At 39.4% G+C, this 14,821-nt stretch overlaps 1 protein-coding gene across 1 annotated transcript in view; it reads right to left on the reverse strand.

Annotated features, from left to right (window-relative positions):
• The window catches only part of PCNX2 (pecanex 2), a 221,929-nt gene that overhangs the window by 182,128 nt on the left and 24,980 nt on the right, over positions 1–14,821 (reverse strand). The window contains exons 6-8 of the mRNA XM_048843857.2: positions 13,624–13,771; positions 13,306–13,451; positions 11,914–12,007 (exon numbers count right to left, since the gene is read on the reverse strand). Coding sequence (XP_048699814.2) covers positions 11,914–12,007; positions 13,306–13,451; positions 13,624–13,771 — 388 coding nt within the window. The remainder of the gene's footprint in view (positions 1–11,913; positions 12,008–13,305; positions 13,452–13,623; positions 13,772–14,821) is intronic.

Below are 14,821 nucleotides of genomic sequence, written 5' to 3' on the forward strand. Positions count from 1 at the left end.
AGCCTTTATCAACCCTACATATTTATGTGGCCCCCATTACCATAGTATCTGAGGGCCTTACAAGCTTTAAGTTATTTATTCTCACAACACCCTTGTGAAGTAGGACAGTGCTATTACCCCCACGTTACAGACGATGAGCTGACACACTGAGAGGCTAAGTGACTTGCCCAAAGTAGCACAGGAAGTCTGCAGCAGAACAAGGAATTGAGGACAGGTCTTCCAAGTTCCAAGCTAGTACCCTAACCACTGGACCATCCTTTCGACTTTAGTAAGCCAGACCTTCCATACAAATTCTCCTAAGCATATGCCAGACAAAAGGGGAAAGTAAAAGATTAGTGGCTGTGCAGTAAGATACAGAAAAGAGAATGAAATGTTGCATGCTATGTCTACATAATGACAGGTTTCAGAATAGCAGCTGTGTTAGTCTGTATCCGCAAAAAGAAAAGGAGGACTTGTGGCACCTTAGAGACTAACAAACTTATTTGAGCATAAGCTTTCGTGAGCTACAGCTCACTTCATCGGATGCATTCAGTAGAAAATACAGAGCTGTAGCTCACGAAAGCTTATGCCCAAATAAATTTGTTAGTCTCTAAGGTGCCACAAGTCCTCCTTTTCTTTTTATGTCTACATAGTTCATCTCTCTAAAACTGTCTGCCCTCTCCCCTAGCCATTGCTTTGCAAAAGCCAAGTGCAGTCTGGTTCATTCTTAACTTTTGTTTAATTTTCTTTAATCCCACATCTAATAAGGGCCTGGCATGATGATACTACACTCACACACCACAACCATCCGGACAGAATCCCTTGCCTTTGCTTTCTGGACCAATCAAAAATCTGTCCACCGTAGACTCATGACACTTCTCTCTACAATCAAGTCTTCCCTTAGAGATCAAATCTTTTCCCACTAGACCAGAAGATAGTCTGTTGCCCCACTCGGCTTTAAGAGTTATCTTCTATTTCCTCTCAGCAGCAGAATTCACAGCTCCACCCACCAGCTGTGTCTGGCAGAAGCAATTAATTCCAGAGGTTGTCAACACCCGGGAGGCCAGCAGTGGGAAAGTCAGGAACTCTAGACGTCTGGTAGGACAGTTTGGACAGAGGGGCGGAATATGTGCACCTGGGAAGGCAGAGGTGGGAAAAGCAGCAACTCAAAAATAGAGGCTGTGCTGCTCTTGGAAAGCTGCCTCTGTGCACACATTGATTTACATTTGGGGAGAACATTAATATAGGTTAAAAAAAAATCTGACCTAGTCTCTCTCTTGTTCTTTATTTCTCACGCTTCCTCCATCACCAGTCTCCCCTAGCCCCCACCTTCTCGGTCATCTTTCTCCCTATGTCCCACATGGCTCTGATCATTCTTACATTCACGTGCTATGCCCTCTTACCGATGCTGAACAGTTTAATTGTTAAATTACTTATACTCAAAGATATACACCATGTATGACGACACATCACGGGCACACTAACAATGAATACCAAGAAATTCTACAGTTCTGTTTGTGTTTTTATAAACCTATAACAGGGTTCCGTAAAATTAGAATATATGTACAAATAGGAGCAAACACTCCCTAATTACTGAATAATTGTAACATAAAGCTGAACATCAGGGTGTAACACGGGGCCTTGATGAACAGAAAATACATTAGTTTGCAGAATCAAATTAAGGTTATCAAGATCTACTGTAAACGGCATCATTAATATAAGCAAAGGTATAATTACACTAAATTTTGAATTGTAAATTAATAACTAAAGATATATTTGACAAACATGTAACATATGCATGACTAATGTGAAAGGTACAGAGCACCCTCTGTTGATAACTGAAAGAGATTAACATTCTACTGTATTTGTTTGCTCAGCATACAGTTCTATTACACCATGGAACAAGCATCAATTGAGCTGAACAATTGCACAACACTAAATATTTTATTGTAACCACACAACACTTGAAAATCTGTGTTATAAAATTCCTGTTAGTCTTTCATGACTATTTTTATGACACTGAAAATTTTTGCCAAAAATCAATCTAAGCAATAACACAGCTCATGCTGGTCCATATTCCACTACTTATCCAGCCTTGAGTCGGAAGTTATCCGAGATAAGATCAAGACAGAAGTTTGCATTAGAAGAAAATACACAATCTACTTCTCCCTCCTGATGGACCCCTTGCTTAAAGCGTGTTCGTACTGTTCAATAAATGCATGGACAGAGTATGCCAATATTCTGGTAGGTTCAAGTGAGAGATTCTTAAAATGTGGTCCATTGACCACCTTCCGGTAGTCAAATGGTGCTGGTTCTTCTCTTTATCTAGTGTTGCTGTGTTGAATTGCAGTTGAAAGAACATAAAATATTTTTCTAATATTACTTTTCCATTGTAAGCAGTTGCAGCCACAGAGATATTGTGCAATGAGGGAGGGGTGGGGAGTGTACACCTCTACACATGGGAAGGAGTCTGCAAGATACTCTATCAAGACCGTGATACACATAGTTAAAAATGTCAAGAATGCCTAGATTAAGTAAATGATTCTTTACTGAGTCCTGGGCTGATCTTTCCTTTTCAGTGTCAATGTGAAGAGGAGACAGGAAATGCTGTGGCTAACATTATGATTGTGGCTAAATAATAAAAAAAACCTGACTAAAGGGATATGCCTAATAAGCTATTAAATGGAAAGATCCTATAGTCAGTGCTCCAGACTGTAGCAACTGGGTCATATGAGCTTAGCAAGAAGCCATGCAAACTGATCCAACTAAAATATTTTAGCCCAATATTACTTTTTTTAAAACCAGGAAAAAACCACAACCCCACTAAGCAGAGAAACAATGCAGCCAAAAAAAAAAAAGTGATATATACTGAAAAAACACATTTTAAAAGTTTAAAGTTGGGTAAGGTCCTAATTCAGCCTGGTTCCTTTTGACTTCCTTTGATTACTCACATGCTTATTAAACTTACGCACATTCTTAAGCACCTTCCTGAACTGAGGCCTAAATGACCAAGTTAAACAAAATCCCATTAAGGCTAACTTGGTAATCGTAACTCTGAATTCCCTGCCTTTTGTGCACTTCCAAATTCTATCAGTTTGTTTTACTAATGCAGGAGTTTGCATTTATGATCGTAAAAGGGTACAAGTCTTGAATCAATGTCTTCACAGATTCCCTTTTCTCACTGCTGTTGTCTTCGTGCTGCCACTTCACAAGACTCGCTGCTCCTGCCCCATAGAATGGATCTACACTGGCATCTCCCTATCATTCCTACTCCTCATCTGGATGGCTCTCCTGCTGCCTCCCTCCTCGATATCCATTGCTGCTGGAATGGTTCTCCAGCAGCACTCATCCAGCTAATACATTTAGATAAGTCACGAGTGACATTAAATCCATCAGTTATGAGAATTTTTTCTTTTTAAGTCATGGGTGGTTTACATTTAATGTATTATGACATTAGATGACAAGGCTTTCTTCTTAAAAATTAGAAGGCAAATTGAAGTATAGAATGAAAGTAGAAATACATAAAATCAGAGCACCAGGAAGATTAGATAATTGCACATCAAACTGGTTACAGCAGACAAGAAAAAAGCTGTGAAGTTTAGGAAGCGCTCTTTGCTCTTTTTCTATAAATTCACTAATTATGATTTTAAAAGGGACCCTGTCAACTGAAAACCCATATTTTAACCTTCCTTAACAATATTACTGATAGCAACTTAGATTATTAAAACCAAAACAGTTTAAAATCCCGTTTGCATTTTGCTATCTGTACTACTCTGTTTACTTTCTGCATTTCTCTCAGCTGGGAAATAATAGTAGTGAAATTAGATATCCTTTTTTAATAGGCAATTTCACTTTCAGGTTCTCAGCGCAGCAATGTAAACAGAGTACTGAAGGGGAGTATTTATTTGTTTTTAAATCACCTGTTCCCATTAGAAGTTACAAAAAAATCCTGAAAACATTTTAATTGGTCTTAAGTGTTGAGAAAATATATTCCAACAATCTAAATCTTGATCCAAATTTGATCTGATATTGTTTCTTTAAAACAACATTCTGTATTCTGGGTGCAGTGGTAGCTGTATCACAGTTAAGGTTATGTTAGAGAGTTTCACTTTGATAGTGGAAAGAATGAGGAATATCGGGTCTGAGTTTTAATAAAATTAAAAAAATGGATAATAATCCTTGAATAGTTACAGATCTTTAGTAGTATGATTTGAAGTTCCACAGCTTCTTATAAATATTCCAAAAAAACTGGGGGGGGGGGGGGTTAAAATATTTTTTCTGGGAAGCATCTTACTTTTCTTTGTACTCCTCTTGCAAGAAATCAAAAAGACTCTGGGATCTGCGACCTGTCATTTTAGCCACATTGCTGCTCCTCACATCCTGATCCCTAGAACATCAGTAATGCACCGGTGGTCTCTCTCTATAGAGCATTTTATATGTTTTCAGCCTTAATGGAAAATATGTGTGTCAAGTTGAACTCACTGAATTGTAATGTTCCACAGCCAGAACATTGTCACTTCCCAGAAGGATTAAAAAATGAGAGAATGAAAGGCAAGAGAGGAAAAACCTTAACAGTGACCTCAGCAATGTTAAGGCAAAATAACTTCCCAAATGCATGGAATGTGTGAAGGGCATGTGATTTTAAAGTTCCATTTCAGGTCTTCCATGAGAAAAAAAAAAAAGGTAAAGCAACCTTGTTGATGATCTTCCAGACTAAGCACCAACAGCTGTATAGCCATAGAGACTTTTGTTCCTAAACAGGATTTTGCTGCCATCATGTGGCAATGGTGCCCTCACAGACTCATATATAACAATCAAAAAATCCATTTTCCCTCTATGTAAAAATGCAAGAATGGATGCTGCTGCAGCTGGAAATCTAGAAGAGATTGTAAATATGTTAGAAATCCTTTCCCTCTTGTTTACAGCATGGATGCCAGAGAGACGGCAACAGAATTGTGTTTGGTTTAGGAAAATCTATGACTTACAAGGAAGGCTAGAATTCAAAGCAGCATGGAAGTATAGATTTTAACCACAAAAAATAAATTAATGCTTAAACTTTCCTATAGAATTACATTTAAAAGGACCCTGGAAGAACAAATCTATCTGAAATCATCAAATCCCCAAACTGGGTGGGTTTGGGTCTCTGAATTTTCTCCTCTAATCCCCAAAGATCCCATTGTATTTGTATTGCATAGAGTTCAAAATCTGTGCAGTGGAGCAAATGCATACATTTGTCAAAGGGCAACATGAGTTTTTCACTAATAGTAAGAATCAGCAGCTTATTACTATGGCTGGAGGCTGTCTCTGTCTTTTGAGTCTCCTTGTTGTGCGGAAAAAATAGCTGCTTTAGTAATATGGCATCTTTCAGTGCTGAACAACTTGCAAACAGTGTATATTCCTATTTCAACACAAGTTTGAAGTGCAAAGGTACATTTATAAGGTGTTTGGGGAATTTGCCAGAGGTGAAAACTATAAAGTATTAATGCACTTATCCAGAATATGCACGTTGCTGCTAAGGTGTTCAGATAGATGCTTTCATACAGTACAAAGCACTCAGCAGCTACTTTATTTATGGAAGTGAATGTGAGTCAAATGAGACTCGGGTCGGAAACACTTGCATTTTACAGCATTTAAAAGCTATGCTGGAAGGAAATTTTAAATGAACTTTTTTCTTAGTAGTTGTTAGAAACACTATTTTTGCTGCAATTAGTTCTTTTTAGCCTAGGGTCCCTACTGCTGCTGAAAAAAGAGCTGACTGTGAAAGCAAACGGACAAAACAAATTAAACCAGAGATTAAAGGAATTCTCTTTCTATTGGAATGAATTTCACATTATAAGATATCACAAGGCCTATTGGCAGCCTAGGTTTAGCGGCAAGGCTTCATCTAACAGCATGAGCAAAGAGTTCAGTGTTAATGACTCCCCAGAGCTTCCTTTAACTTCAGTATAGTGCGTAAAAGGAAAACTTCCCTTACTTTCTTAATTTGAAATCAAGAATTGAATAAACCTGCACATTTTTCTGTTTATTTCTACAACGGTCTTAAAATGATCATCCCAGGGTCACTTACGGAGAAAGGATGGCCTTGGGGTAAAGACACTAGACATGGATTCAAGGGAACTGAGTTGAGTTCACAGCTCTACTTCATACTTCGGGCAAGTCACTTACCTTCTCCAGGCTCCAATTCTCAATCTTCAGCTTGCACATTGTACCCCTTTCTCTGACCCTTTGTCGATTTAGATTGTAAGCTCCTCTGGGCAGGGCCTGTCTCTTCCTGTGAGTTTGTACAGTGCCTATCACTGCTGAAGCCTCTAGCTGCTATTGTAGTACAAATAATGATAATGAACTGCAAAAAAGTGTCTGCCACTTAAGCCTATATTTGAATGAATGAATCAAACACTTTTGGACCAAAGAAGGTTGCATAATGATTAGCAACCATTTTTGAAGAACAAACCATTCTAAAAAAATATCGGCTCTGTACCAATCGATATTAGTGCATGTGTGTCATGAATCTCTCCTGCATGGATTCTGTTCCATTTGCAAAAGTTTAAATACTTCAGAAAGGAGACAGACTAAGAATACAAGTTAGCTCACATCTCCCAAAGAGTATTTGCCAACTGAACCTCTTACCTGAAACTAAAGGGCAAAATGCTTCCCTGATGTGAATGGATGCAACTACAGATGACTTTGGTAGGAATCACACCACTTCAAACAAAGATGTTCCAAAGCCCATAGATAATATCAAGTGTTTGGGGACACCTATATTTGGGTCTAAAATCAGTAAGTTAGCCTCTGAAGCACTACAAGCAAAAACTGCACTTCTGAGAATGATGCTGACTCGTGTAATTTTTGGGCGTATGACCTTGCATTGGCAGTCATTTCAGGGGATGTTGACAAATTACCCATTCCCACAGATCAAAGTGCAGTAGGCATTGTGGGGGTATGGTGACCAGATGTCCTAATTTTATAGGGACAGTCCCGATATTTGGGGCTTTTTCTTATATATGCACCGATCAGCCCCCACACCCTGTCCCGATTATTCACACTTGCTATCTGATCACCATATGTTGGGCTGGGGCAGAATACCACAGTATTTCATCACTAAGTGACATCTAATCAAATACTGTGTGAAAAACTGCAACATATCTTTTGCCAATACATCAGTCACTTAGGGTATGTCTATACTGCAATTAAACCTGTGGCCAGCCCGTGCCAGCTGACTCGGGCTAATGGGCTCAGGCTAAAGGCCTGTTTAATTGCAGTGTAGACATTCAGGCTTGGGCTGGAGCCCGAGGTCTGGGACCCTGTGAGGGGGGTGGGCCTCAGAACCTGGGCTCCAGTCCAAGCCCAAACATTTACACTACTGTTTTATAGCCCTGCAGCCCAAGCCCAAGCCAGCTGAGCCAGGCCAACCATGGCCGTGACACAGATCTTTTACATACCCTAAATGTGTTCACATCTTCCGGCAAGATGTTGTGATACAAAAAAATCGCTGTCTCATCATCACCACCACCATCTATGGTGAAAAGCAGCCAAATTTCACAGTGCAAACATAACTGTGGTGCTAACAGATCTGCAAGCTGCTTCAAGCCCTTTAGAAATGCCAAGGGAAGTTTGGATAGCTCGTCCAGTAGTCTGGGAATATATACAAGTACTAAAAGTTTCACTAACGATTTACCAAAAGCAGCAAAATAATTGTAAATGGCAAAGCAAAAGTGAGGGAAACCTGACAGTAGATATATACAATGTTTCAGAGGTTATTCTGTGATTGCAGCTAAGTATTCTGTGTGTTCATATTTAGATATTGTATTTTATGTTCAAGATTTCTCCAAATGTCATTATTTTAATATTAAACTTGTAATTTTACACTAACACTAAAATTAGCAATACATTTTTCAGCATTAGCAGAAAAAGCTAGACACACTATGAACATACGCAACTTGGTTTTACATTAGTAACCTCAAGCTTATTTTAATTCACCTTTTTTGTCTTTCTAAACATGGTGAAGTATTGAGGGGGGAATGTGAACAGGCTTTTGAAGTCCATTATTTAATTCTAAAATGAACATCTCCCCAGTAGACCAGAGACAAACAAAGGGTAATCAAATATTCAACTTCTCTAGACTATAGGTTCAGACAGTGTGTCACATTCCCACTTATAACTTGAAAAAAGTGCAGTAGTTTGCAGTAACGGAATTCAGTTTTTGATTAATGTGAAACCAGGAGGTATAATGTGTCCACATAGTAGTTAATCAATCTCTTATGTTCTTAGTGATTTAAAAAGACAGAATCCTTAGAAAGCAATATTTCAGACACACATTCAGGAACCAGACACTTCCCCCTCATACAAAACACGAGCTTGATACAGACATGAGCTTTATTTCAAAAAACCCTTTTAGAATATTTATGTTTTGGAAAGAAATGTGGTTGTGTAAAAGAATCTGAGGATGCTCTTCAGTCAGAATATTTTAAAGATGTGTGATGCTTAGGATGTGTTATCAGACCTATAAACAAAGATATAGAAGTGGGCCTCTTTACCTCTCCTCTTTGTGAAGAGAAAAACTTTGCATTTTAAGTCCACACCAAGAATTTTAGAAACATCCTTACTGAAACTGATTTATTTTATAAACACTCTAAAGTCTTCAAATTTTCAGAACATTTATGCTTGAAAGTGTTTGCAGAAGAAATTGGTTACTTATAACTCATGTTTCCTCTTGACAGTGAAAATCTTTGTTATCCCTCAAATGCTAAAGATGGGATAAGCTTCTTTTGAGACATGTATTTGCAAATGTTTTGCATCTAAATGCAAGCCCTAACTATATTAACTGCCTGATACCATTGTGATATGAAGAGTGAGATGTTTTATGGACCAATATGTAAACCTACTATCTTGTTATAACTGGTTGCTAACGTCAGAAGCTATGAGTATAAAACATGTATCTAAGTGGGGAATTAATCAGTTATCTGGCAATATTTAAGCAACTCCTTTTCAAACTCAGGAAAACAGGAAGAACCAGTCCAAGGGTTGTTAAGCTGGAAAGACAATACACTATTTAAGTTTATAGATTCTATTTATGAATCTTTTAAATTTAAAAACACTATTTTAAAACAACCGCTAGATTTTGATATAGAAAATAGGAGTGTTTGGACCAAACTTTAAACAGAATTTTGACTCCTATTAAACCCTGATGGAACTAACGGGATATCTCAAAACAAACTGAACAACAGAAAGAATTAAAACTCTAGTTTTAAAAATGTTCGGCAAATTTCCTGCCCCAGAGACAAAAGCAATATGACCATAAAATTGAAGAATGACAACCCTGTGGCATACGCATTAGCAGATTGCACATTCATGAGCTGAAGATTCTACTAGACCATATCATGAAAGTGTTGAGCCAATGCAGGGTGACAGCGGCTGATATTTAAATCCAGCCAAGCCCCTGAAAGTGTGTTTTCCACCTTCAGAGAGTATGGACAGAAAAGAGTACAAATTCTTTCAGACTGAGACATGCTCTCACATACGCTTTACACATTATTAATGCACTTTTCTGCTCTCAGCTCAGCCTGCTCATCTCATCTCTACAAGCAAGAAAGCAGCAAAGGCAAGATAGATATGAACAACAACAAAAAAGAACACAGCATCAAGAAGCAGCAACCTTCCAGTCCAGCACTGCTTCTGTGACACGATGACCTCATCAAGATTTCAGCATCATTGATGCTACCCTGGGACGACAGTAACAGACTTTAAGAATGTAATTATAAAATGACACTGATCATAATCACAGAAAATTCCCAGACCACGCACTGTAAATTATGAAATAGAACTGAAAACTCTTCTCATATGTGACACTCTTCTTTTGCATGCTTTATAAATCTGTTTTTGAAAGGACCACACAAAGGAACAAATCTGGCACTGCTTATAACCAACCAGCAGGTACAGAACACCCTAAAGTCTTTATCTAGAATCCAATTTGTGGTAGTGGTGTAACCTGAGTTAACCAGCATGATTGTAAAATGAGCCCTATAGTAAAAAAGTGTCTTGGAATAAATGGTTGTGGAGTGTCTAGATTAGCATTCACAATTGTGGTAATTAACCAATCAAGGTAACAAGTTATCACAGGACCACAAAGCCATAAGTAACAGAACTGTTGCAGTGATTCTGGAGGAGGAAGTGGAAGGAAACATAGTTTATGGGGGGAGTCCACATCTCTTGTGCATGCCAGAATAGTTCTCTGCTGGGATTCCTCTACCCCAGCACCTGAAGGTCTCCTGGGACATAGGTAGGATCAGTGGATTCACAACTACACAGGCTCAACAGCCCAACCCCTCCCTTTTAATGCAGACTTCAATAGCCACAGACTACGATAGCTCAGAAGTTGCAGTAGCAGCCCCAGAATGGCTACACTGCTATACTGCAGACTGGGGATAAGGAAGAGTTAAAAGTCTCTTGACTACAGAAGTCATAGCGTATAGTATGTTCTCAACTCAAGCTCCAGCTATTTGGCCTCAGGTTCTCCCTCTTTATTTTCAGTGTGCTTTTCATCAGTCCACAGAAAGTAACTTTGGAACAGTGGAAAGTAAAAGGGCATTTGCAGGGCCAGTGGGCTCCCTCACCTTCCCATGAAAAACAATGCCATGCCCATGGAACTTTCAGGTCCTTCCCTCTGGGCAGAGTTTATTAACTCAAATACAAAAAACTTAAGCAAAACATCAAAACAAAGCATGGGCTACAGTTTCCAGAGGGTTTCTCCCCTTGCCTCTGTCAGTGCTGAAAAGAGGACACACCTTCCCTTCAATCCCCCTTGCTTCAGGGCCTACTGCAGGCACCCATGTCCCTCCTGCAGCTCTCTCAGCCCTTTATAGGAAACACCTGACACCCTCCCAGCAGAGTCTGAAAAGGGCTGCTGGTATCAGGACCTTAAAGGGACAGACCATCTTGTTACAGCATTCCACTAAGCCAGTGTGTCCCAAACTTGGGATGCTGCTTGTTCAGGGAAAGAACCCTGGCGGGCCGGGCCAGGCCAGTCGCAGCGGCGATCGGCAGAACCTGTGGATGCAGCAGGTAAACAAACCGGCCCGCCAGGGGCTTTCCCTGAACGAGTGGCGTCCCAAGTTTGGGAAACACTGCACTAAACTAACACTGTTCCTAGCACGGCAACACAGGCATCTTTGCAAAATCTCCTCTGAATGCCCAACATCGCATTCATTTTCAAAACAAGTTTTAGAACAATAGTTATTCCTCATGACCCATGACCCTTCTCTCCCAGCCTGGTCCTGAAGTTCTCTGAATGCTGTACAACATGACATATGAAAACACTGAGTATCATAAAACCACCTTCGTGAATTTTTATACAAAAATCCAAAAAACATGGAGCATGACAGATGAAAGGATGGGAGAACACTGGGAAGTGGGAGTAATCAGCACGAGTCACTCTAAAACCAATTTGAGAAAAAAAAATCATTGTTTAGGTGCTGTTCCGAAGTGGCACGATGGCCACTATGTATTTCAGGCAGCGAGGAGGGTTCATATCCTAGAGCCTAGAAAAACATGCTCACTTGCTGACATAATACATGCGGTCGAGATCCATAAAAGGCCGATAGGCAAGCCAGATAACCAATAGGACAAAGCTGAAAGTTCAGACCTACCCCAATATGTTTTAATTACAGCCCCAAAGACAGCTCTACATATAAAGTAGCTATTACTGGCTGATGAGAAAAACACACAATAGCGGGTATTTTCCTTTTCCTTGTAGATATCCTTACAACATGGCCCCCTCCCCCCTTTTACATAAAATAAAAAAAAATCTGCATGCTTTGACATTTCTAAAACAGATTAGCACATTTCTAACTCATCACATGTCTCTTTCACAGCTAGAATCAGCTTTGTAGCCTCCAGTACTGAAAAGTCTAACAATTCTAAAAATAAGAATTTACTTACTGAGCATTAGAAATACAATCATAATTTGATGTCTGATATCGAGTATTTCCTTCCTTCTGACTGCCAGCCTTTAAATAGCAGGATCTAATTTCCCCTTTAAAACATAAAAGTATCAGTTAAGTGATGTAAATTATTTGTTTACACCTACAATTTAGTAACAATCTGGTTTTCTAGGTCAAAAAAAGTATCTATAAACCAAATGTTCAAACTGCTTCTTTATATTTGTGATTGGCAGTGTGGACTTGTTTTAAAACATCATAGAACAAATACGTTAAAATAACACTGGAAAGCCTGAGACAAAGCCACAAAAATACAGATATTAAGGTCAAAATTCTGTTCCCTGTTGTAAGAGCAGATGAAGAAATGGACTCCTGCCCCAATCTAAACATAGGGGGACCTGATCTGCCAATACCTTTAATACTGTGTAGCCATTCATAGGTGTACAAGGTAACTGTAAAACATTACCAGAAGTATAAGAGAGTGGAGCATTCTGATTTGTTCATGTTTGCAGAAATGTAGATGATAGGTACAAGGCAGTGGAGAATCAGGCCAAAGGTGGGTAGCCACGGTCTACTGCTTGTCCCATCCCCACTTCATACCTAACATACACACAGGGCAGTGGTCATCCAGTGAACAAGCATAGTTCACTGACCTACAGGCCATACTACTCTCCTGGCCTGTCCACAGCTGCCCTCCCATGCACCTGCAAGGGGCTGCAGTGATGCTACACAGGACTGGGAGGGGAGAAAGGACAGGATCCCAGGAGCCATGAAACCCAGTTACATGGGAGCTTCTTTTGTGCTTCCTGGAAAGGAGATTTGATGTGAGCCTAAATAACTTGTAGATCTGCTACTATAGAAATGCACTTGCCAGTACCCCACAAGGCAGATGTCACTGGAACACAACAGCCACTCAAACTATTTCAGCCCAAAGCCTAGAGTAGCAGCTGTGGAGTGGCCCTGCTGCTTGGTGTGGCCTGTTGTCCCCATGGAGTTCTCTGCACCAAAGTCAGGTACTGATGGGGAAAGGAGTCCACTCATTCAATATCCTGGAGAGGGTAGCAGACCACCATTCTGAATGAAGGCAGCCCCAATATGATGGGAGATGGCTGCCATCTAAACCATCACCTGTTCACACTCAGCTTAAAGATCTGACAGCAAGGGATGGGAACCTTTTGGCCATGCACATTGGCGCAATTCCCTACTCAGACAAGTTCTATGGGATCTTCAGCATCCACAAAAAACACACTAGACCTGTCTTTTAAGGTATCATCAGAAAAATACACTCAACTCCACAGTATTCTGAATGTCAAATACAGGTCTGAGATAACTATTAGACCATGAGGAAAGATATCTAAAGAAAACTCAGAAGTTAACAGCTACATAAACTTACCATGCTCATCTATGAACACATGCATCGCGTCCACAGATATTTCATCTTGCATTGAAGCCTCAGGTCCACTTATAACTTGCAAGACAGAACTATCTTGCTGGGAAGTTACCCGGTAGATTATCTGCCTTTGCCTGTTGCCCTGGTAACTTGACACAAAAATGTTTCATAACTACTATGAGGAACTTTTTTCTTGTTCTCAATAAAACAGAGAGAGAGAGGGGTTAATTAAAAGTTTACATCAATTCTACTCCATGTAACAGAACAGCTATCATCATCATGCTTTTGAAGTACAAAAAAATATAAAGTAACTGCCCTTACTGTGCTGTAAATTGGGCAGGCTCTGGTAGCACTGGACTAGCACTAGGCCAATCTTGACTTTGTACATCTGATCTTTCCTGTTTAGAAACATGCTTGTAGTGCTTTTCTGTTTCCAGCATTTCTTCTTTTCTCTCTGTTGTATGGCTATCTGAAAGATATGTGAATAAAGAAGGGAGACTTTCTAAACAGATCACTGTAAAGAGTTCTGTTCATTTACTTCAGAACAAGAGCATTTTTAAGGGGAAGTTGTCCAAAGATGCAGTGCTCCATTGGTCTCCATTGGTGAAAAACAAATTAGTTAGGGTGAATAAGGTAAACTGTTTAGAGGAGGATTATTGGGTTGGTTTTTGGCACAAGTTACCCTGTGTTGTGCTTCTATGTAGGCTGAACCTCCCTGAACTGGAAATCTCTTAATTTCCAGACCATTTTGGGTAGGAAAATTTTTTAAAGGGCCAATTTTTTGAAAATATGGGAGAAGCAAGTGTCAAAGTTTTTACTCCTTATTCAAACAGTCCCATTTGAAAACAAATCTGTGCATTTCCTGTTTAACTAGTGATTTAAATTCCACTTTAAACACGAAATCTCACCCTAGTTTAACTATGCAGCTGATACAGTGTTCCATAATCTCATAACTATACTCCAAAAGGGGACAAGAGGCTGCAGAAGCCTGATTAAATCCATTTTCCCTAGGGAGTTATGGTTGTTCAAGGATTAAGAATAACTGATAGCCAACAAAAAGGTTATATTAATCTAATTGGTCCCACTCTGCCTAATGCTGGCTCTAGGGCTGAAACAATTAACAAGATTTTTTGTTTGATGATTTAATGGCTTGAAGGGGAAAAAAAAGTCTCACTCTTTTCCATTCCAGGCCCCAAGTCTTTCAATTTTCTTTTCCCTGAACTGGTGAAGATTAATAATAAACAAAAATGAATGGCAATTCTTAGTGCTCTTAGCACTAGAAAGATATGCCAGGAGGGTCTGCAATGGGATTGTAGTACAATGATTCCTGCTGATTTCTCTCCACAGAAGTTACTTGTACTTTCAACTTTTGAATGGAGGTAACATATGGGAGGGAAATGGTTCTTCAGTCTCTGCCAATGAATAAACATTAATCTGATGACTCAAATGTCAGATCAATTCATCTTCTAAATTTTGGTAGTATAGTTAACATTAAAATCTTCATCTTTTTTCCTTCCCA

This window comes from Caretta caretta, chromosome 3 (assembly GCF_965140235.1).
Source record: "Caretta caretta isolate rCarCar2 chromosome 3, rCarCar1.hap1, whole genome shotgun sequence".
Classification (NCBI taxonomy): Eukaryota; Metazoa; Chordata; order Testudines; family Cheloniidae; genus Caretta; species Caretta caretta.